General features: G+C 40.9%; 1 protein-coding gene across 9 annotated transcripts in view; it reads right to left on the bottom strand.

The window, feature by feature from the left end:
* Nucleotides 1-21,788, bottom strand: part of LOC108126847 (pneumococcal serine-rich repeat protein) — a 33,776-nt gene extending 11,988 nt beyond the window's left edge. For 3 of the 9 annotated variants that reach the window (XM_043212518.2, XM_043212522.2, XM_043212520.2), the window contains exons 1-2: nt 20,711-21,019; nt 4,301-5,073 (exon numbers count right to left, since the gene is read on the bottom strand). In XM_043212518.2, coding sequence (XP_043068453.1) covers nt 4,301-4,549 — 249 coding nt within the window. In that variant the 5' untranslated portion in view covers nt 4,550-5,073; nt 20,711-21,019. The other 6 variants (XM_017243580.3, XM_070277128.1, XM_043212517.2 and 3 more) reach the window with 6 other exon arrangements.
* Nucleotides 21,789-22,409: the final 621 nt, after the last annotated feature.

Genomic DNA, 22,409 nt, shown 5'->3' with positions numbered 1-22,409 from the left:
TTAAGCTGTGCCAATCTGCATGGCCCAGGGGGTGTCCAATCAAAGCCCCAGCTGGCGAAAGAAAGCCAACTGTAAATGAATTATTTTGGCCTGGTAATAGTCAGCCAGCCGGATCAGTGTCATGAATAGCCTCAGCTGGGCAAATGGGCAACTGGGCAGCTGATGCAGATAAAATAAAGCCCAAAAACATACAGCTGAGAAAAGGAAACCACCAAATTGAAAATACCAAAGTCGAACGAAGCAAAGTCAAGTTGAAGGTTCAATGAAATGCAGAGACTTGCCACGACTTCCAAAGCCCAGCTTTCGCATATATTATATGCCAGCCGAAGTCGTGATGATGTAGAGGAAGACTTTGCTTATATTTCTGCTCTTCGGTTGGCAGAGTACACTTGAAAAAATACCGACTTCATTAAAGAGAATATACTTTCAGCTAACTTTTCTTTGTTTAGCTGTTCTATTTTTAAATAAGTTTTTTTTCTAAAGATCAAGTTTTTAACTCAAAAGTTTATTTACAATTTTTGTTTTGTGCAACGGAATGCCAAAATATTTAGTTTCCTGGGCCTGGGCCGCGCTTGAAACGAATTTAATGATGCTTCACCATCATCATCACGGTCGCAGTTGTCTGCCTGGTCGTGGCTGTCTGTCTGTGGCCACAAGATTGACTGTCTATCTCCCAGCTCCGAGTGCCTGCCACAGCCGTTCTGTGCGACTCCACCATATGCCCCATGTCGGTGTCTATCCGCCTGCCAGTGCGTCGCACCGTCCCACTGATTGGGTTCAGGTCCGGGGCATGCATGTCGCCTTTTGGGTATCTGGCTGCATGGCTGCATGGCTGCCTGGCAGCTCGCACAGATCGCCTTCATAGACATGCCACAAAGCGTTGACTCTTTTTATTTTTAGCTGGCACTGACTTTGGCACTCTATGCATTTAAAGACATGCACTGTGGCCTGACATTGTTAGGAACTTATGGTTTTATTGGTCTGGACTCTACACCAAAGCCTGAACGGTACTATGCCAGTCAAGAGAATATATTACTTTTAGTCCTGGAAAAACACCCATAAAATAATTATAAATTCTTTAATCGGTTAGACCTCTTCTTTAAGTTTCTATTTAGTACCTCAAACCCATTAACAGTCATCTTTAACCACAGTGCCCCTTAAATTGCCTTCCAAGGTTCTCCTTTGGTCCATCTTGGGCCATTTGGCTGGACCTTTTTTATTTGCCGTTCTGTGCTTTTTTAACCATAATACTATACATTTTATATGCATTATTTCTGTCACGATCTCGTTGGCTTTATATCTCTATATGATGCGGCGAGTAAATCATGTGCGCGCCCGCGTTTGCGTCATTGGAGTTGATGCCCCAAGTCGCCGATTGTTGCCAGCGCTCTCTTTCCCACCGACTTGGCCCGTCTCTCTTGGCCGCACGTTGGGCGCAGTGTGGAGTTCATTAGCGGCAGAGGAAACACTTAATTGCGGCAAGACACGTCAGTTGACATCCTCAATTAGTTGCAAGCAATTTACGTGTGGCGGCCAAGTGGCCAAATGGCTTTCGGAGCACACCGGTCGCACCCGGGCAGCACCACTGACCACAGGCAGGTCTCCACTGGAGCCGCAGCATCTTCTGACGCCCCTCTGGTTAGACTTGTGGCAACCCAGTGACCCACAAAGCTGCTGCGGCATTGCCAGCGGCTGTGTACCGTTAGCCTGAAAAACATTGTGGCAACAAGCAACCAGACTGCCGGCAAATAATTCAAAAGCTGCAACTGCAACTGCGCTTGCATGCTGGAAAATCTTACAAAATGTAAATTTCTGTTTGCTTTTTGCTGCCATTGGCCAGGCCGTCTCGCCACAATCCATAATGCTAATGAAGAGGTTGTCAGCGATCTATCTGTTGCCTAACGGTGCCTGGGTGCGTCTCCGATCTGCTGTGATCCGTGCTCTAGTCTGTGTCTGAGCGGATCGGTTATTGCCAAATTGATTTCCCCGCGACCCGTGGAGGCACTCGTGGCCGCCTTTGACTTTGTCTTTGGCATTGCCTTTGTCGGCACAAAACTCTGCGGCAAACAGCGGGACATCGGTGATATAAATCCCGGACTTGGCCATCAAACGGAGTCGTCGAGCTGCGCTCTTTAAATCGAATCTGATGCGGTCTAGGACTTGGCGGCGTATTCTTTCTGCCGATCGTTTCCAGTTGATTGTATTGATCGCTTCCCTAGTCGCTTTTCCAACTCTTCCCAGCGTCGTCAGCCGCAGTGGCAACAAAGTTCAATCGCGATAAGATACAAAGTCAGCGGAATGGAACAACTTTCAATGGGATTTTTTGCCGGGCCGGCTAGGTTTTTGGTGTTTCGGGTACTCCGCGCGAATACCCTGCAGCCATAAAAGTATGTCTGAAAAAGGGCATATCGGCTTTGATCAGGTGAATGTAACAGTCGCTAAATTGAGTGACTGTTCGGTCATTAAATTATATCGAATTTAGCTTCGGGATGATTTTATTTCAAATGTCAACTTTTAGCTGATCCGCATTGGCACATTCAAGCTAATGATATGCTGTTGGGTAATGGGAGACCCTTTTAAAGTTTGCAAAACATAAAACTAACTAAAAAAGTTTGAATGCAACTTTTAAATCGTTTAATACAAGCTTGAAAACTTTAAATAAAAGTTTCCATTCATTGTCTTAACTTGTAAAAATTCTCAAACAATTTCTCAGATGACTGATCAATTCTAAGGTCAATAATCTAAAAAATATGTTTCAGTATGATCTCATCGATGGGGCAATAGGATATTCCATTGTCTCATAAGCCGATCAGCATCGATGAAAAAATCACTTAATTATTTGGATCAATCTCTTCAGATTGAGTACCGGCAATACCAGAGCCATGATGTCATTGCATTTGATGGACGTTTCGGGCCAAATGGTAGTAGGGTAGAATATCTTAGAGTCCAGATCTCGTCAAGTATGTAGTGCTATTTCAGTTGGTCCAGCCCAGTCACGCGGCGAACTAAACTGCCATCGCGACTTTATTTTGTTTTGGTTCTGGGCTGTGGCCCAAGCCGAAGTCGGAGCCATAGCACTTGAGGCTCCAACTTGACTTGACCACACACACCACACTTTATTATGGTCTGGGGAAGACGACTGCGAGGATGATGATGATGGGGTTGATGACGGCTGACGGTGGATGAACAAGCACAAAATTAACGATAGGCCCCGAAGTATTGCTTTGGCCTGCCATCTAGCCAGACATCCAGCCACAAGCACTTATAATTAACCGACAAATTCTAGAGCAATCAATGGCTCAAGCGTAGCCTAAAGACAAGTGAAATCCAAAGAATAGCACGAATTAATTACCATCTGGCAGTGCCGAATCTAAGATCTCTCCTCGACGACTGCGAAATCGATTAATAAGTGGCACAGCGTCGAGCTCTTTCCTTTCCATTCTTTCACCTGGAGTTTCCATTTATCCGCTCAGCCATTCCGATTCGTGTGACCTCTTAATTACGGTTGAGTAAAAACGGTCAACGTATCTGCCTCCATCTTCAAGACCATGTCCATGTCCATGGCTGTGTCCATGTCCATGTCGATGTCTGGGACTTGATAGGCAGTTGGGGAAAAAGCTGGCTGACACACAAAACTGGCCAATTGCACTTGCGGTATTTGCTAACCACCATCAAGCATCTGTCGCATTCCGAAATTTTTATTTTTCCAGGCGCAGTTAACGTTCCATTCTAGCCAAACTATTAGAAGTCAGATCTTTGGGGTTTTCATCTGAGGAATTTGTGTTGAACTCGCCATTGCTTTTAATTGCCACCAGCTTAATGCTGTTGTTCAGCTGTTGCCTGCGTACATATATAGTGGCTTTAAAAACCACTATTAATTTTCGTTTAAGCCTTAATCGTTCAAGTTTCCTGTTGGTATTCTACTAAATAAACTATTAACTGATTAAAATCGAACAGCAGGGTAACCTAGACTGGCAATCAAGCCGCAATTGCCACAGCCTCCACTAAATTAGTGAACGCCTCCCATTTGGAGGGTCTGGAGTCTGGAGTGCAGACGACTTTACTAGAAGGCCTTTCAATTTCATTTAAAATACGATGGACAAACAAAAAGCCCAGCAATTAGGGCTGGCCAAGAGCTGGAGCCAAGCTTCAGTAGAAGCGAGTAGTAAAATCGCTTTCGATTTATACAACTGAAACACATGTACACTATAAGAAACGGTTTTTCGACTCAACGATTTGGGTTACCAAATCGGTTGCCGATCACGCTACCATCTTTGGATAAGGTTTTTTTTTTACTCACTTTGCCGTAGCTGTTCAGTGGTCCATTTATCCAGCGGTCTGCCTCCAGTCGCCCGCTGAACAGGGCTCCGGTATTGGGATCGATGCGTTGCCATTCACGCACCTCGCGCTGGAATGGGGACCTGGAACCCCCGATCCCGCTAACAATCCCGACCCCGGATCCCGAGCTGGGAGCCGTCTGCAGATGATGATGATGATGGGGATGATGGTGATGGCTCTGACTGTGATTGTTTGTTGTGGCCACTTCCATGTTGGAGCTGGGAGCTACTGTTGTGCGCTTTTAATTTGCACGCTCGATGCGCTCGAGCTGCTTTGGATCTGCTCGCTGCCTTTCTTCTGTAACTCTGGCCGACGCTGTTGCTGTCTCTTACTCTGGCTTGTTTCTTTCTCTCTCTGTATTGCTGTATTGGAACGGGAGGCTGCACTTAGCCGCTTCTTTGTGGTCGTCTTCTTTTGGGTTTGCTCGCCTATTTCAAATTATTATTTATTGTTATTATGCTACTACCGTCTGCTTCCCAGGCTTCTTTCGTGTTTCGTTTTGGCTAAATTAATGGCAACTTTAATTTATTATCATAATAATAATTTTCTAGCTATTCTAGGCCTGCTACTGTGTGCATGTGGCTGCCTCTGCCCCGAGACCCTCTAGACCCCCCTTATAATTTCCTTGGCTTTTCCTTTTGCACGCTTTGCTGGTTATTTACTTTTTGGCTTTCACGGTCTAATTTGAGACTTTTCTGAACCAACTGTCGGTATGTGTGTTCTTCTGTGCGTTGCCTGGAATGACAAGAGCAGAGTTGAAAGAAATTTTGTTAGTTAATTATGTTGCAAAGTGTGAAATGTATATACATGGGTATAATATAGAGGTACGAGTGTGATTTTTGCTGACTAGCTAGCGGAAGCAAAGGTACTTTGAACCGAGGTGCTTTTGAAGTCTCTCCCCAGCCGAAGCCGAAGCCGTCGTGCAGATTTCTAATTAAATTTGCGGCCAACGTCCAGCGGATACGATGAGATATTCCTAGACAAAGCTATGGTGACCGAGAGCCCCCAGAGGCAGAGTCTGAGATTCTATGGTTGCCCCTCGTTCCCCTACCCGACTAGGGGCTGTCAGCGGATGTCACAGTCTATTTCCGCTTCAAAGCCTCTGTCCGCCAATCGCAAACATGTGTGTCCACTTGTCTCTCTTTTTAGTTTAATTTAATCTCTTGTTTCGTTATTATTATTTCAGGTAGTTATCCGAAAAACTACGTTTCTTTAATGCGTATACTTTTGGGGGGCTGTCGTCATATGTCAGTCACATCATTTGTAATTGTCAGAGTTATGCAAGAACTTCATTTATTTTGGATCACTGTGGTCGGTCTTCGGTCGAAAGGTTAAAATTTGGTAAAATAGCGGGGCCTAATTAATGGCTTTTAATAGTTTTATTTTTAGACTTTTATGGATTTTTACTCATATATTTTAAAGTTTTATACATTGAACCGAGAAAACAAAGCCCTCTTACCAGTGTTACACCCATTTAGACAGTCCAAAAGAGTCGGGCGGCATTAACACTGAAATGCCAGTGTCTTACAGGTCTGGAAAAATGAATTCACGATAAAACGTTAAGGCTAAATTTAGCACAACCCAAGAGTCGAAGACCAGAGTGGAAAGCAGACCAGTGGATGCAATTGGGTGGACACCCCGCCTCCTCTGCGGGAGAAACACCCACAAGACACGGAGTGAAAAGCAATTTTGCGGAATATTTTATGCGGCTTTGGCCGACCGCTAAATAGTAACTGTTACTAAGTTTTCCACAGCTTCGCTTGGCCGATCTGCTCAGGCATTAACTTCCTCATATGCTGTGGAGAGCTGGCTGGTGGAAACCCGTTTTCCCCGTTGAACTTGCACTCGTTTTGGTTTTTGGTTTTGGTTTTTGTTTTGGCGAATGCGTTGCTGAATCTCTTAGCACTTTGCCTAGAAATAAAAGCAACCTGAAATTGCGGCTGCACTTTTTATGCGATTTTACTTCAGACTTCAGTGGCACGCAGACTTACTCCACATTCACAAATTGGATTTGTATTTTGGACACGTTTTGCCGGTTTTTTTAGAGAGACTTTTTTCTGTTTATACATCCCAGTGTGCGCTAGTTGATTGTGTTAATTAAAATTTAATTAAGCGTAATTTAGAGCAATTAAGCGTTAGCATAAATTTAATGACATGGAACTGGGCGCCACGGGCAGTGGCCATTTATTATATCCATCCAAACGTTTTATTACTTTGCATATACTTTTCTAGCCAAAAGGTTATGCTGATTGCGCACGGAAAACAAATTAAATGCATTAGGTTTAGAAAATTAAAATATTGGCAATATCAAGTTTGTTGCTTAAGTCATTTGTTTGGTTCGTGGCGTTCAAAGGAGTTTTGAGTTCTAGTCTCCAAATATCATTTGTTTATTTGATCTTTTGAAGTTCTTCACTCTTTAAGTATCCCAGTGAGAACAGTAACTAACCACAGAAATACAATTTTCAAGTTGAGTTGTTCACTTTTCAAGTCCACTTCGTGGCTTTGTATCGGACCCATGTTACAATTACAGTACCCAAGTGGCTTTGAAGGTCAGTCTCATTATAATATTGTTGTTATTCACAGATTGACTGTCACCCAACCGCAGTAAGGAAATATCCCCAACTGCAGCCGTATTTTATTGTTTTCATATTTGTAGCAACTGCCCAAAATGAAAGTCATTTCGCATGAGCAGATTTCTGCGGTCGATTCCAGTCATTTCCATATCAACTCGATGCGTAATTCGCCAGAAATTCGATTGATTTTGGTGTTGCTTCACGGGTCGAGTGTTTTCTATGTAGGTTAATCCCTCATTTTTGGTTTTGTATTACAATTTTTCCCTTCCACCGCCACTTGATTGATTTGCCATTTATTTATAAATAGTTGGCTGTGCGTGGGCTAAAAAAATCGACAGCACTTGGGGCCATGTTTATTTATATACGAAATAATCAAGCCTTCAATAAAAGGTGATTGAAAAGATGTGAGGGTGTTAAATTGGCATTGAAAGTGCGTTTTTGTAAAAATATTTCCCGCGGTAAGCTCCGGCAAAAATTGGAATTTTAATTCACACTTTTGTGTATTTGCAACGCGTGCGCGAACCACGAAAATCGTGCAACAATTGACCGATATGCAAATCGGTGTTGTTACTCCAGAGACAGACTATCTGACGGACTGACAAACTGTGCAAAATTTGCATAATTGGCATTCGCGTGTATTTCGTGTGTTCTAATTTGAATTTGATTTGTGCGACACAAAAACAGAAGCAGCACGCTCCCCAAGACATGGACACCAAGTGTGAACTGAAAGGTTGGCACTTCAATGAATTGTTGGTTTTGTATAGCCAAGGCATTGAGAACGAAGCTAATATCATACCAAAATATTATTACATTTAATTTACTGCCACATTTTTGATAAAACTAGTTTTTTTGTCTACTTTTTCAACAGCTTGATAAATCATTTGTTTAAACTTCCTTTGAGGTACCATTATTTCTTATTTTTTCGGTTTTTATTCTTTTAGATTTCGGCTCAAACCATTTATTTGTTATTTATCTTTTGCTGCCTTTCAACATTAATCTTTAACCTCCAGACTTGTGTGTCTCAATCTTTGGATCAAATTCTGAACAAAAATATATCAGTTTGTTGCGTCGCTACAATTCAATTATGAGAATATTATAAAAAACGTTTTGATTGCCGCCGCAATTGAGTAGCAACGCCTCTATATGAGTCTATTGATATATCTAGCCATAAATATATCTGAATACATACGAAAGAAACCACAATTGAGGCTGGCTTCCGTCATTTTATACTTGGGCAGGGTTTGGGTACTTTACTTATTTTTTTATTGCGGAATGGATTGTGTGCGGCTTGGAAAATAATTCATTTTTAATATATTTTTTAGACTTGTTTTATTTTGAGCTGGACCTGGTTGGAGGCAGGCTTTCGTTTAGCAGCCGTTATTAGTCACACGCAAAATAATCTCAGTTCTTTGTTTGACTTCCGTATGAGAAATGGCTGAGAATAGGAGAATGCGCAAATCGGTTAATTATAGAGTCTGTGGAATACTGTAACGAGGGCTGCTAATCAGTGGCACCCGCACTTGCTTTACCCGTAGATGGCATGTGCTTTTCATTTCCATTCCCATTTAATTAGGCAAATGAGCTAATAGTCTGAAGTTGAGTTGGCATTTGAAAAGAATACGAACTTATGGGCTGCAATTTGTTTTGCGACTAAATGGCCCCCCTCCCCGAGCATTTCACTCATATTACACAATTACATAATTATAGCTTGGGCCCGGCAGAGTGCCAAAAGCAGAGACAGGTTCCAACCTCTAAGCCATTCACACTCTACCCACGGGCTAGGTAATCGTTGCCGTCGCAGCTCTGTCTCAGATGCACAGACATATCATGGCTATAAGTATAATGATAGATATACTTGTTCCGTCCAATGAAAATTGTAATTTTATGATTTCCTGCTGACGCCCACAACCAGCCGCATCAGCCCCATCAATTTTCCGCTACCTGCACTTCGGTCGCTCGCGAACAGTGCGTATGCGTAATATGCATACGCTGCGTATGCGTAATGTGCAATTTTACCGCCATCTTGCGCAACATCTCCTCCCCCGGCAGTAAAGCTGAAAGTTTATTTTCCGAAAGTTTCCGAACCTAAATATTTACGATGGCCTAAAAATGTTGAATTTGTTTGCGTCACGGTTGTCTTGATTCTGCTACCGTTATTTTTAACACTTACACTCGGCTTGAATGGCCAATTCAAATATTTGAATCTTAATTAGCGGGTTGGGGGCCAGCTGTTTGCATTTCCAGAAATGATTCATGGAGAGATTTTTGCCCATGCTTTGGCTTAGAGAATAGTTACATTTTCAACATAATAATTCAGTACTTGTGAGTCACTGGGAATAGCGTAAAAATGCAAATCTGTCTCAGTTTACCTAAGTTTAGTTCCTCGCATAAATCCCATTCACCAGGCCCAGCAAATTGAGTTGCATGTGGCGGCGCCTGCAATTGTCAGGCAACATTCGCAGCTAACCGCCCTCACAGCGGTTTGCCCCGAAAGTGAAACAAACCAATAAATAAAACCAACATCCAAAGTTTATCAGACTCGAAAAATCAAGCCGCAAAATGTATGTAACATATCTGGGTCTCCCCGCCCTTCTTTTTCTCACTCCCACATGCATTTGTGACTTCAATGTGACAAAATAAATGAGCCGTTCGGCAGTGTTCGGCAAAAAAAAAGGTGAACCAAAATCAGGAACTGCATATTAAATGAAGCGTAACGAAAGAAAAACGACAACAGGAAAGGGGTTACCGCACAGGGAGCTATACATACATAGATGGATGGATGGATGGCTGGATGGGGTTTCGTGGAAAGGGTCGTTGCAGGGCCCAAAGTTAATTACAAGTGACGCCTACCAGGGAGCCCCTGTGTGGCCCTCGACCTCAAGAGTGTCTTTTTGCCTTAAGTGAAATATGAGCTGTTAACGTATATTTTTGTGGAATTTTTTGTCCCTTGTTTCTGTTTTGTATTTCTGCCGAAACATAATTTCAGCATTGTGTTTTAACACTTTTACTTTTTGGCAAGGCAACACCGGCAACTGGCAGTAAGAAATTATAATTTACATAATAATTTGGCGCTATTTGCTGATTGATTTGTGCTGCTTGCCGCTTTTTTCTTGTCCCCGGCTAATCTACAGCCTTGAACACCTTGAACAAGCTGTGAGCGCGCATATGTCGCCTGGTCTTTTGTTTGGCTTTAATTGGCTTCGAGTTTGGCAAGAGAAGGTAAAGAAAAACATGCAAAATTTTGCCATAGATAACGAAAGAAAGAAACAAACAACGAAAAAAGTTTAAAAATTTGCATATGGAGTTGGCGGTGGAACGATAAATTCGCATGGGTGGTGTGCGAATTTTGTTCGCAGATTAAGATAGATCGATTAGGCTTCCATTTACATAAATGGAATTTGATACGGAGAAAGATTCCCACTGGCAAACGCCCACGGGTATTAGAATCTTAATTGGCAGCAACCAGGAGGTAATCATCTTTTTAAAACAGCATTTCTCAGCTCGATTTCCAAATTGGTGGTCCTACTTAAGACCCCCTTCCAAATCATAAAACTGTAAAGAGAACTTTCATTCTGCAATTCGTCTCCATGATTTGTCCCCTCAATGTCATTACAAAAAATTATATGACCGAGTACGTTTCAAGTACCAAATACAATGCGAATACCAAAAGCCAAACAACTTTCACCCAACAGCTGGCAGCTGCTACCAGATACAATTTGCTGCTGTGGCTGCTGCTGTGAGAAATCTCTGACATTTCTTTTGATTTCAGTTCACTTTATTTTGCACCATTTTATGACACATTCTTCGGGCCGCTTTTCTCAACTGCTAATGGCAGTTCCACATCCAGCAGCTGCCGGCACAATGGGCGCAATACTTTAGGAGCAGAAAGCAAAAGCGAAAAGTACTATGGCACCAATCTTTTGACCGTAATTATATGCACAGTAAAAAGGCAAATAAAATAAGGTGAGCAGAAGAAAGTCAAGGAGGCGTGATTTGTCAAGCGGGCCATTTACAGAACAAAGAGAGCTGCCAGAGCAATATATGGGGAAAGTGATGAGAAGAACTCGCAGCCCTAGTAGTGCTTCCCATTTAGAGCCAGTAATTTTATGCAATATAAACTGTTTATGGCCTATTAGATATGCAAATTGAACACTATCCGCAATCAGCCTTATCAAAGAAATCATTTAACAAGTCGCCGTTGTGTTGTTCTTTCTGCTTAATTTAGCTTAGTTTGGCATCGGCTTGTTTTGTTTGCTCTGGCATTGCCATATATGTTTGATCTGTTGTACAACAACCTACCTTATCGCGCGAACCTTTCCTGATATTCGCCGCGAGTATTTTCAGTACTTGATGGCATGAGTACGTCATTGAACTTGACTTTGAAGGCGTTCCACTTTATAATACCATGTTTAGCTTTAGATCTTCACCAGACCCACATCCCCACTCAACGTCAGTGGCAAACGCATTCGGAGTCACATCTGTTGGCCGTAGGAAACCAGTTTCCTCCGAGACCCAACTGATGGTCACTCGTTTGCACAGTTGAAAATTAAAGTTAATTTTCGTTATTTTTGTGTTTTTTCTTTGTTTTTGGCTGATCAACCAGTGTGGGGGCGTCCGACAGAGACAGACTCAGAGAAACAGTCAGAACTGGGGGCAAAAGTTGCTGCCTCGCATCAATATGCTAATTAAAACTGGAAACTGGAAATCATCATCCACCGGCAGACAGAGACAAATAAAATGTGATTTTTTAGACTTTGCGTTCTGTCATGAAATTTTCCCCATACCTCCGCTTGGCCCATATCCGAAAGTCCCATTGAGTCACTGTGATTTGGTTCTTACATTTCGTTTACAACATCGGCGGCCCATTTCTGTGACCATTTCGTCAAGTTCGTTGCCTAAGTCTTCTGTTTTTACTTACTCATACCAGAACTGGATGGAAAATCGTCAGTTAATAAAGCGGAATGACTTGTTAAAACAAACATTTTGAATTGCCGTTAGCATTTTGGGTGAAATTACACAACTTAACGGTTAATTTCGTATTTTTTTGCGTAATTTTTTGGTTTTGTTTGTCTGGACAAAACGAAATAACGAGCTCAAAGGGCAACTCTTTGGTGTTGTTGCACAGCCGAGACAAAAACAAAAAACATCGGGGCCTGAATAAAAGACAAAACGGTCGAGCAATTCGTCAGCCTGACATGTTTTTGACAGCTGAAATGCTTTTGAGGGAATTTCGCTTCGCTCTTTGTTCATTCTTTGTCTTGGCTCGAAAAAATTTCAATTTTCATTATTTATTTTGCTTTTTGAGTTTGCTGTTTCACAGTTGCATGCGGAAATAATTCAGATAATCGATGACAGCTTCATTTTCAATTCTTTCGAGTGCCGAGCGAGAGGGTTTTCAAGAAATCTTATTATTTTAGTCACAAAAATGTAATTTACTTGCGGTCTTCTGCTAAAAAGTATAATAGTTGGAGATTTATATGCTGATGTGAGCTTAATTTTAAATATATTATTATAGTATCTGTTTATATTAATTTAAAATAAATTACTGATCATTAAGTCGATTTAATTCTCAGCTCCAATTTCGTTCTTTCTTTCGTTCTTGGCTAATTTCCATATCGATTGTCCGTCACATGGCTTGGACTTTTCTAATTTTGTAGTTTTTGGCGAAATTGCCGTTAAGTCATGAAACGTTGACCCGCAGAACTCGTTTGCCTAGGCTTCGCCATCAATTCTCAACATCTCTGATCTCCGATTGAGTAAGGTTAGGTTGAGCCGAGACTCGAATGGGATATTGATGGACGTCAGTCAATGGACGAGAGCTTAAGATCAGATTTCCGAGAGTTCTATAATCCCGTTGCGGGGGCGATGACAAATCTTTTCGGGGCACACGTGTCCCGTGCATAAAGATCAAACGAAACGTTTTTGAATATGTAGCCATATTGCGTCATTCGGATCATTCCACATGGGTCGCCACACGCTGGCCATAAAGCTGCAGTTTATGGGTCCGCAGTGGCTGTCATGGAGGAAACCATATCAAGGAACTGGTAGTTAACATAGCCAAAAACTAGACCCACAAAACTGATATTCAAACTGCACGTCCCGGCTCTAAAGATTGGAATCGCTTTCGGCTGATGGACCAAAAAACTGCATGGAATATCGTGGAATCTCTTTTCTAATACGATAGCTGGTTCTTCGACCTTTTAGATCCGATACTTACTAAAAGAGTAACGAGAAAAACAATGCAATACACATACCAAATAGATTGTGATTCAGCCATTTGATTAGCGCTGACACTTTGCCCATAAATAACCAGGTAAAACATGTGCCCCAAAAGGCAGCCAAAGAACAGCCAGAATAGACAGAAACAGAGGCCGAGGCAGAGTCCGAGTTGGAGTCCGAATCCAAGGAGTCGAATGCGCCTCTGACACGCATAAGTACTTAACAATGACCAAAGTGTACTTAAAAGGCTAAAAATGGTCAATACCACAACTACGTGGTTCGTACAAGCGACAAACTTGAAATGGCAGAAAACAGACAGCAGCAAGAGGTTCTAACTAACAAGCTCTCAAGCCTTTTGGGCGAAAGACAAAAGGATGGCTCCCCAGTCTCTGCTTAGAATTGTCTTAGCCGCAGCTACAGCTACAGGAAATGAGCCGCAGCTCCTTTTAGAGCTAACCATGGCCTTAAACAAACAGCCATTGGGACTAGCGTCTGCTACTCTTTTGCGACCAAGAATCCAGAGGACTGGCGATCCAGAGGAAGGAGCTGGACTCCAAGCAGCAGCCTAAGTGATGCAGCTTGTTAGGGCCTAAACTCCCTTGCTATGGCCATCTTTGTCTCGCTGTGTGAGAAATCATTTCAAGGTGTCTTTCGAATTCCCAGCCAAATGAATCGTAGTATAGGTATATTGATTTTATAATTTGAATGGACCTTAGAGGTAGTCCTACATTCAATATTACTCTACATTTGGTGTGAAATAATTCAAAAAGTAACCATAATATTTTTATTTCTCATTGAATTAGTTCCGAGGATTGGATAAGCCACTTCCTACCTTATTCCAGGGCATCAATTATTTCAAACACTTAACTGAACCCGTTCAAATAGCTTATTTCTTTCCTGTTGTTATGGCCTTTTTGCTGCTGAGGCTGCTGCGTTGCTGGTTCCTTTTGTGGCTGTCTTTAAAAATAGTTTATCGCCCGATCGCGCATTTATTTCGTTTGTCTCTGTCGAAGTGTTGCCCCATGCCCTCCCTCTCTATGGCCTCCCTGGGGCCCCCTGTAGACCTCAAAGTTAATGTTGTCAAGATAGCAAAAAGGAAATCAATGCAGCAGCTTGTTTCGCCGGGCCTCTAAGGGCTCTCTCCCTCTCAATATGTCCGTCTTTGTGTGAGTTACATGATAAATGCAATGCGATGCAATAACAACGCCGACCAACAACCGACAGGCAACAGCTGTGCCAATAACAACAGTAACAAAGTGTCCAAGAAACAGGAAATGAAATCCGGGGGCCCTCCGCCACTTGAGCACTATTGTACTGGGCCTTTTTTTTTGTCAGAAGAAGAAAAACAAACTGCGAGCGGAAAAAATATTCTAAATTGCTGATTAACACGCTGCCAAAGTCCGCTGGCTTAGTCACGGCGGCCCGTTCGAATGCAAAGTAATACTTATGGTTTGCGGGCACCATTTGTTCATAATGAGATGGTTTCTGCAATGGTTTTGGCCACAAGCCGTAATGCAAATCTGGCCAGATGATGACTTTCAGTTTTTTCAGATAATCGCTGCCTGCAATCAGTTAGGAAGATTGCAAATTGGGGATAGTTACTTTGTAATATGCAACTAAAACGCTCTTTATAAAAAGCACGCCAAATTTTGTTGGGTAATGAATTAAAATTTCATTCCGACACATATGTTTTATTGTAGCTTTCGCTTTGGTTGATTTATCATCTCACATAGTGCTTAATCAACCTAAATAAAAGATTTCGGTCCATCCAAAGACCTAATAACTTTCAAAATGGTTATTTGTGCACCCAACTTTTTGTTCATGTTATTTCTCCAACAATTAAATCGTAAAGCGCAAAAATTAATTATGACAAATGGCGAAGCGAAAACTTTTCATTTCAACGGAGGCACAGGCAGCAGCAACAAAATGGGGAAAAAAAAACATGGACCAAAATGAGAGCAATAATCAATAATCGATACAAAAGTAAGTTGTTAAGGAAAAGTGAACCGCGAAACGGAAAAGTGAAAGCCGCTGAAACACAGAATGGAGTTGAAAAAGTTTGAGGAAATTATGTTGAACACTGTGCGAGGTCTGGGCGTCTGCTACGACCGCAAGATATAGGAAAATTATATCGCAGTTCCGGGTTTTGATATTGAGTAACCCAAACCTCTGCAGCCAGTGCAGCCTTACGAATGCCAGCCAATCCCCCTTTAGCCACCCGAAGAGATTAGTGAACCTGCTGGGCAGTTGGATTCATGAAAAAAAAGCTGACTAAACAGACCATAAATTATGTATAGAGATAGAGACTTATTGAGTATTCCCCTGTTGTACAAAGTCAATTAATTTTCAGGGTCAGGGCTCAGAAACCAACCCGAAAATATAAACAGAAATTGCTTATTTCCTCACCCAGTTATCGCACCTCAATAGTCGCACAAAAGCCATTTCTGTCTTTAATTCTAGGTCAGCAGCAAACTTTACGTGTTCGCGGGCATAAATTTGCATACCGCTCCATATAAACATTGTTATATAATTCCGCCCAATTAGCCTGCATTATTAAATTTCAACTTGAACTTTTCTAACGACCATCTAGTGGGCTCCAGAGGAAATTGAGCTATCAAAAAACACTCAAAAATGGCATCCTATTACAGTATTGCATTTAAAGGTCAAGTTAAAATGGGCTTGAAAAATTTAATTTCTACAAAAAAAAAATAAAAGAAGAATACAGATAAAATTAAAAAACAAATATGTTTAAGGCAACTAATTTTATAATAAATTGCTTTATAAATCTTAATAAAATCTAATACTTTTAATTGGGTTCTTTATTGCCCACTGCACGCAAAAAATAAATTTAAATTCATTGCTGAATTATATTAACCATTAGTTTTGGCTTGACTTTTGGTCTCAGAATTTGGCAATTTGAAGCTGATGATAACTCACACGTTCTACAAAGATTTTTTGTATTATTTTAATTAAAAAATTAAATTATAAGTGGTATTAATTTAATTTTACAAACAATTGTTATATGGTGGCCATCTGGGTTAACAGGCAGAAAAAATCCAGCATCGACCTGCAGCGTTTTCCATTTAGAAATCTTGTAAAAGTTAATTGCGATTGCCGATTGGAGCTAATTGAAAAAAATTGTTTCTGTCGGCCACACTACATATTTAATTCATAGATGGCGGAAAGTGTAAGTGTGGAATCCGTATGAAAATGAAAGAAAATCATATGGAAAATTTGCATTACTTGCGTTTGATCCGCAGTTAAGACCTCGTTTATCTTACAACATTTTCATTGCCATTAACATTTTGCAAGCCAATCAACTCAAGAGCGTGAAAAACATTCACAATACATTGGCTAAAAAGTAGTTGAGCGAAAAAAGATAATAAATAATATAATTGCTAGACTCCATGGGATAAGCAACGACGAACAAATTAAAACCATGAAAAACAAGTCTTAAAAGAAACACCAAGACCAAAATGAAATAACAACATCAACTTAAGTTAGACAACAAAAAATGTTACAAATTTTCTAGTTGCCATTGTAGTGGTCGGTGCTGCTAAGATTGCGCAGTCAAAGACCTTCATGCTCGTAATTGGCAGCACCAAACTTAAGCCCATGCCCGAAAATCCCCTAGCATGAAAAAAAGACCCAAAGACGAGAGCCAAAAGGTGACGTCCCCATGAACAACAGAATATCGTGAATATAATTTATGCAAGCCACAAAAAATAAACAAAAAAAAAAAAAGAATCGACCGACAGGAGACAGGAGCCGTGTCAGGACTGAACCGTAATGAACCTTCAACTAATGGGATTTCATATGGCCTCCCTGTATCCATATTCGAAAAAAGGTTAATCACTCATCGGAGTCAAATGATCCTAAAAAGCTTGGACAAGACAATGGCTTTAAGGTTTCATGAATGTTTTTCTGCAAGAAAAATGTCTTTCTTTTGTACTCCTAATTGTTAGTAGTTGTCAAAATAGAAAATCCTTTATGGCTATTCTAGGGTATCAAATAGGCCTTAAACTAATAGTTGCCAGTTTTTGCTAGGTCTCTTTATTGCCATTGTAATTGTTTGCAATTATTACGGTTTGCAGGCAGCTTTGGGCTTTGGCTTCGGCTACGTCTCAGCGGGTGGTGGTGGTGTGGTTAGTTGTTGGTGGTTGCCGTCTCACCGGCCTGTCCACTCCCTCAGATCCTCCCGCAAAACCCGGACGGAGTGCCTGGATTTTCTCCACATTAAAAGTTTTTTGCCTGATCCATGGAATGACGTCAATAAACACATTTCGGCTTTTTGTTCGCTGTCATTTGGCTCTGGTTTGTGGTTTTAGTTGATGATTTTTTTTTTTAGCCATTTTCATTCGTCTATTTTATGACACTGTGCCGCGTTGATAATTGTCATTTGGCATTGCCAGGCTTGTCATCAATCCTGAACACTGATCACCGAGCAACTGTAAACCCAGAGTTTTTGTGTGAGTTTCGGTAAGCGGCTTTGATTTGTTGGTTCAATGACACAGTACGTCTCGGTTGGGGTGCCGATTTGATAGCTCATTTAAATGGTTCCATCAGGATGGAAGGGGGGCGGCTGAGTGGCTGCGACTGGGTCTGAGACTTGGGTGACAAGTGACGATCGTAGACATTTAGACGATCGGCTTTGGACAACTTTCACTCAGAGGAGACTCCAAGTAGGTGCATTTGGATAAAGAGATTAATTATATGCACGGCAAACCAATTATGTTGCTAAGTTTGTGTCTTAAGTCTTTTGTATTTGCATTGCAGGAGAAACTGAAACCTGATGGGATTTTTCCAATTTTACTTACTTATGAAATTATATTTTTTCAGGGGTTATTGACTTGAAAATTTGAGTGATTTGTTATGGAAAATTTTTGTGCTCTCCAAGATTAATCATTAATTTATTTTGATCCTAAATAAAATGTATAACTCATTGAGTTCTCTTTTCATGAGTGTGCAAAATCTATATTGCAAATCAAAATCAGATCAATTTCATTGTATCACTTAACGACTTTATTGAAAAGGCATTAAAAATCACTCGAAGGCTCTATAAATTCTATTAACCAATCCACAGATTGGTTAGATCCATTGATTCACAAACGAGTCGACATGGAATGGTTTTATGGTTCCACAAAACATTAGCATTTTTCGGAAATCCAAAGCACAGCCGACTCCCACTACAATTCAGTCCATTATGCATATCAAATGAAGCTATTAAATGTTTAATTGCCAGCATTGCCCAACATTGAAGACGGATGAAATGCAAGCTTCCACAGGGGAGTTAGGGAATCCAAACAAATTAGTTGCATTTTCCTCATTTGCATTTCATTTATGCAGATGCAGATGTCGAAGACTTTTCGTAATGTCCATGACTCCACGAACAAAGAGCCTAATTGAAGGTAATTTAAATTGATTAAACATGTCTATAGGCTGGGTCTCCAAGCCACTAAGCTCGGCTGTTGGCTGCACCACAACCCGGCTCAGTGGCTTGAGTTGGCAGTCTGTTTTGTGGAGGTGTTTGTTTGCTGCACTTTTTGGCTGCTCAATGATTTAGCATTGTCTTTGAAAAAAATGAAAAATGAAACAAGAAATGCTTGTCGTGTGGGTCGTTGTCAGTTGAGATGGGTGGGTCACCACCATTCGGCACCACAAACTCTGTGTGGGGTTCTGTTTAATATGGTAGCATGTTTTGAGGTGTTTATGGTTTAATTAAGCCCGGTAACGATGAAATATGAAAGGATTGAAATCCGTAAGCCAGAGGAAGATATAAAAAACAAATAGACTCTTACGTAGACCGTACCAGTCTGACATCATGATGGCCAGCAGACAACCTTGGCCCAGGCTAGAAATCCGATTTTTCTATGAATCACATTTGAGCATCCTGTTTAAGCCCAAAAACAAAAAATTAATGCCGAGAAATGCAAACAAATTGCAAACAGCCTGGCAGAGTTCATTGGAAACATTAGCTAGAAAATGATTTATAAAGAATTTTATTTTTGTTTCAGCCAAAAAAGGCAAAGCCAACAATTATGACTTGAAATCATTTTTGTTTTTATTCTCTGTAGATTTTTTCTTCGCATTTGATTCTACTTTTAAAAAATATTATGGCATAACAAAAGGAACAAATGTGAATAAAACCATTAAGAATTATTGCGAATTCAAAGCTCAACTCCACTCAAAATGAATTTTGGTCAGTTTCAACATTAAACCTTATCTGGTTATGAAGGGTGTGGAGAATAAAGTGTCAGGAGGCACATTGGCACTTAATTAAACAACACAACCGAAAGGCTTTACTCAATTTTTGGGGAGAAGGATAAGCTTATTTTGGTTCCCACCTCCTCCCCAATATGCAGAAAATGCATTTCGTGGAGCCCCTGTAAGTTAAGCTTAATTAAAAGCTTAACCCCATCTCGCTGTGGTGTCGAAATGCTCTTAATGTCAACCTCAGCTGCCAAAAGCAACCCAAGTTCTAACTCTGACATTCAGCTCGACCGATAAACCGACAAAAAGGCGCGTGCCCGTAAAATAAAAATAAATAGCAAAGAAATCAAGTCCTATCGTTGTTTTTTGACGAGGTAATGCAATATGCCATAAGCGTTGAGTTCCGCGCCCAGTTTTCCGTTTCAATATCTTTCGGAGGTGACAATTGGGGCCAACACCTTTTGAGTCCAAATGGTAATTTGCACTAATGTACGCCACAAGTCTCTGCGGGCACATTTATCGTCCGAAAAGCATTGAATATAGACATAAATTGAAGGATATATTAAAAAGGTTGGGTAGTTACTCAATACTATAAATCTGCATATAAAAATGGGAAGTATTTATAGGGTTTGATCTTATCGGAGCACCGCGATGACTAACCAAGAAACTATAAGACAGGCAATAGAATCATTGAACTTGAATGTACAAAATAATGATTCATGGTGGGTAGGCAAAGTACTTTGTCCTCCAATGAACTCCGATGAGCTGGATAGAAATGATATCTAGATACGGAAATATCATAGACAAATCAACTAATTAAATGAGAAAAATAACTTTATAAATCGGACAAAAGAAAGCAGAGTGAATATTCTATGCCATTGTTGGCGGCTCTTAAATAGAGCATAGAGAGAAATGGGTTCGGAAATCATAATTATAATTATGGGAATGACTTCTTGAAGTAAAAGAGAATGTAGTTCTTTCATTTGTAATGTTTGCCAGCTTTCATAGCAATGAATTAACAAAAGAACAAAGATAGGAAGCTTAGTCAATGAACTCGTGATGGGAGTTTGAGAAGTAGTCAGGTAGAAATTATTTGCATTCTAAATGTGGTAGCTAATTGTATTAATTAAATATTCATTGTGATCAACCAGAGTGAATTTTTTGTTAATTCAAATATTGTCGACTGGTTTATTTTGTTTGCCATTTCCTTCTACAATTTGTCTTTTTGGCCAACTTCTCTCGGGTTAATTTTGGCTATTTGCATGTAAGATTCGATGCCTAGTAAACACGTAAAAACAGGAAAATTTATGGCCAGGGGCTACCAAAAAAGTTCAGTGGAAATAAATCAAAAAGAGACGAATTGCACATACCTGTCCGCGATAGTCGATGGCGTTGATATCTCTTTTCGGTCCCACTGAGTCCACTGAAGGCGTTTTAGCTTATATTTTATTTAGCTTTATTTCATTATATTCTGGTCCGATGCAGGAGCCAACAACAACTGCACATTGACATCAATGTCGCTTGGCCGCTTTTTTTCCCCGGGCCTTGTTGACTGTATGTTCACCAACACACTTACGCACGGACACACACTCGCACAGAGAGACTCGCTCACAGACAGGGCTCAATGAATCAATGGCAATTCGACGAAAAAACGCGTGGTATAGGGGATTGTTTTTTTTTATTTAATTTTTAATATATCTTGCTCTTGATGAATACAAAAAAAATAAGCTGAAAACGCAAAGTCAGCAAGGCAAAGCATGTGGCAAAAAATTATTGAAAAATATTGAAAATAAAGTTTCAATGATCTAGCTGCAAGTGGGCGATTGTCTAAGTGTAACAGCTGTTGCCACAGGTGGGTTGGCTAGCTGGCTAGCAGACTAAGCTATTGGCTAAGAGCATGGCCAAAAGCTAAAACTTCTGAGCGTTGCACTTGACGGAGCATATGCAAAGCGGGTAGCTCTAACCTTTCCCTTTCTCGGACTTTTCCTTTTGTCTCTCAGATCTTTCACTTTCTTAGCAATTGTTTTCGGAACTCTGCCTATTCGGCTGCCTGCCTGGCCGTTAAGACGCAAACTTAATGCCAACTTAGTGCTTAGTGTTTAGGGCCTGAAGCTCTGGGGTTTTGAATATGCTCGTTTTGCATTTCACACTCAACGCTTGGCTTCACTTCAAGAGGTACGCGTCTGTCTGACATCAGTCACAGGCACAGCGTCTACAATTGTTTAGTGTTTACTCTTGTTTTTGTTCCAGCGAAATTATCTAGATTAACTTTATACTTTTATTTTCGGCACCGCAGAGGTGTGCGCTCGTACAGTATCTACTCGCGAGTGTGCGGATACACAGCCACACATTTATTTTGTACACATATGTCTGTTTGGGTCTGGGTTTTGGACGAACTCGTTTTAGGCCGACTGCCGGACTGCTTGGGAACCGAACCGACTGTCTCGCACGCCAACGCTATACTAAAAGAGTTTTGTGCTCGCACCGCGCATTAAATAAGCCGCGTCCAACACCTGGCTCTAACGTTTCGACTTGGCTCAGAGGCTCGCTAGCCCAGCTCTCGGATGATGTCAGCTAGTGAGCTACGCTCTCCCGGTGCGCTGGAGCTTGGCCCGTAAGAGCTTCGCGGCCTGAAAGAGAATCAGCCCAAGCCTCTCTTTGGCTTAGTTCTGTTTTCATTTAATTTATTATTACTTACAATAACCATTCCTACACGGTGCCCAAGTCATTGTAATAAAAGTTGATTTATAGTGTATTTCTCAAAAAGGAGCTCCACAATAAACGGTAATAACAATTGAAAGCGATCTATGGGTAAGTTAAGTGCTCAGGAATGAAGTCATTCTTCTGCCACCCACTGCTGTGATTAAATCTGAGGAGGTCAGAGGAAATACTTTGAAATACTACAACTTTAATTATATTTTCTTACTTTTGTTCTTAAATATTAAACCATATTCCATACTTACCTTCTATAATTGTATATACTATCCCTTGTCAACTGTGACAACCCTATTGAAACTCTCTTTAAGAGTCTCCAAGCTGCTCTTACCAACCGGCTTTTGTTGCCCCATC

The sequence above is a fragment of the Drosophila bipectinata genome, chromosome 2L, assembly GCF_030179905.1.
Source record: "Drosophila bipectinata strain 14024-0381.07 chromosome 2L, DbipHiC1v2, whole genome shotgun sequence".
In the NCBI taxonomy this organism is placed as follows: domain Eukaryota; kingdom Metazoa; phylum Arthropoda; class Insecta; order Diptera; family Drosophilidae; genus Drosophila; species Drosophila bipectinata.
Note: the sequence above shows the minus strand (reverse complement) of the source record. Positions and strands in the feature narration are given on the sequence as shown.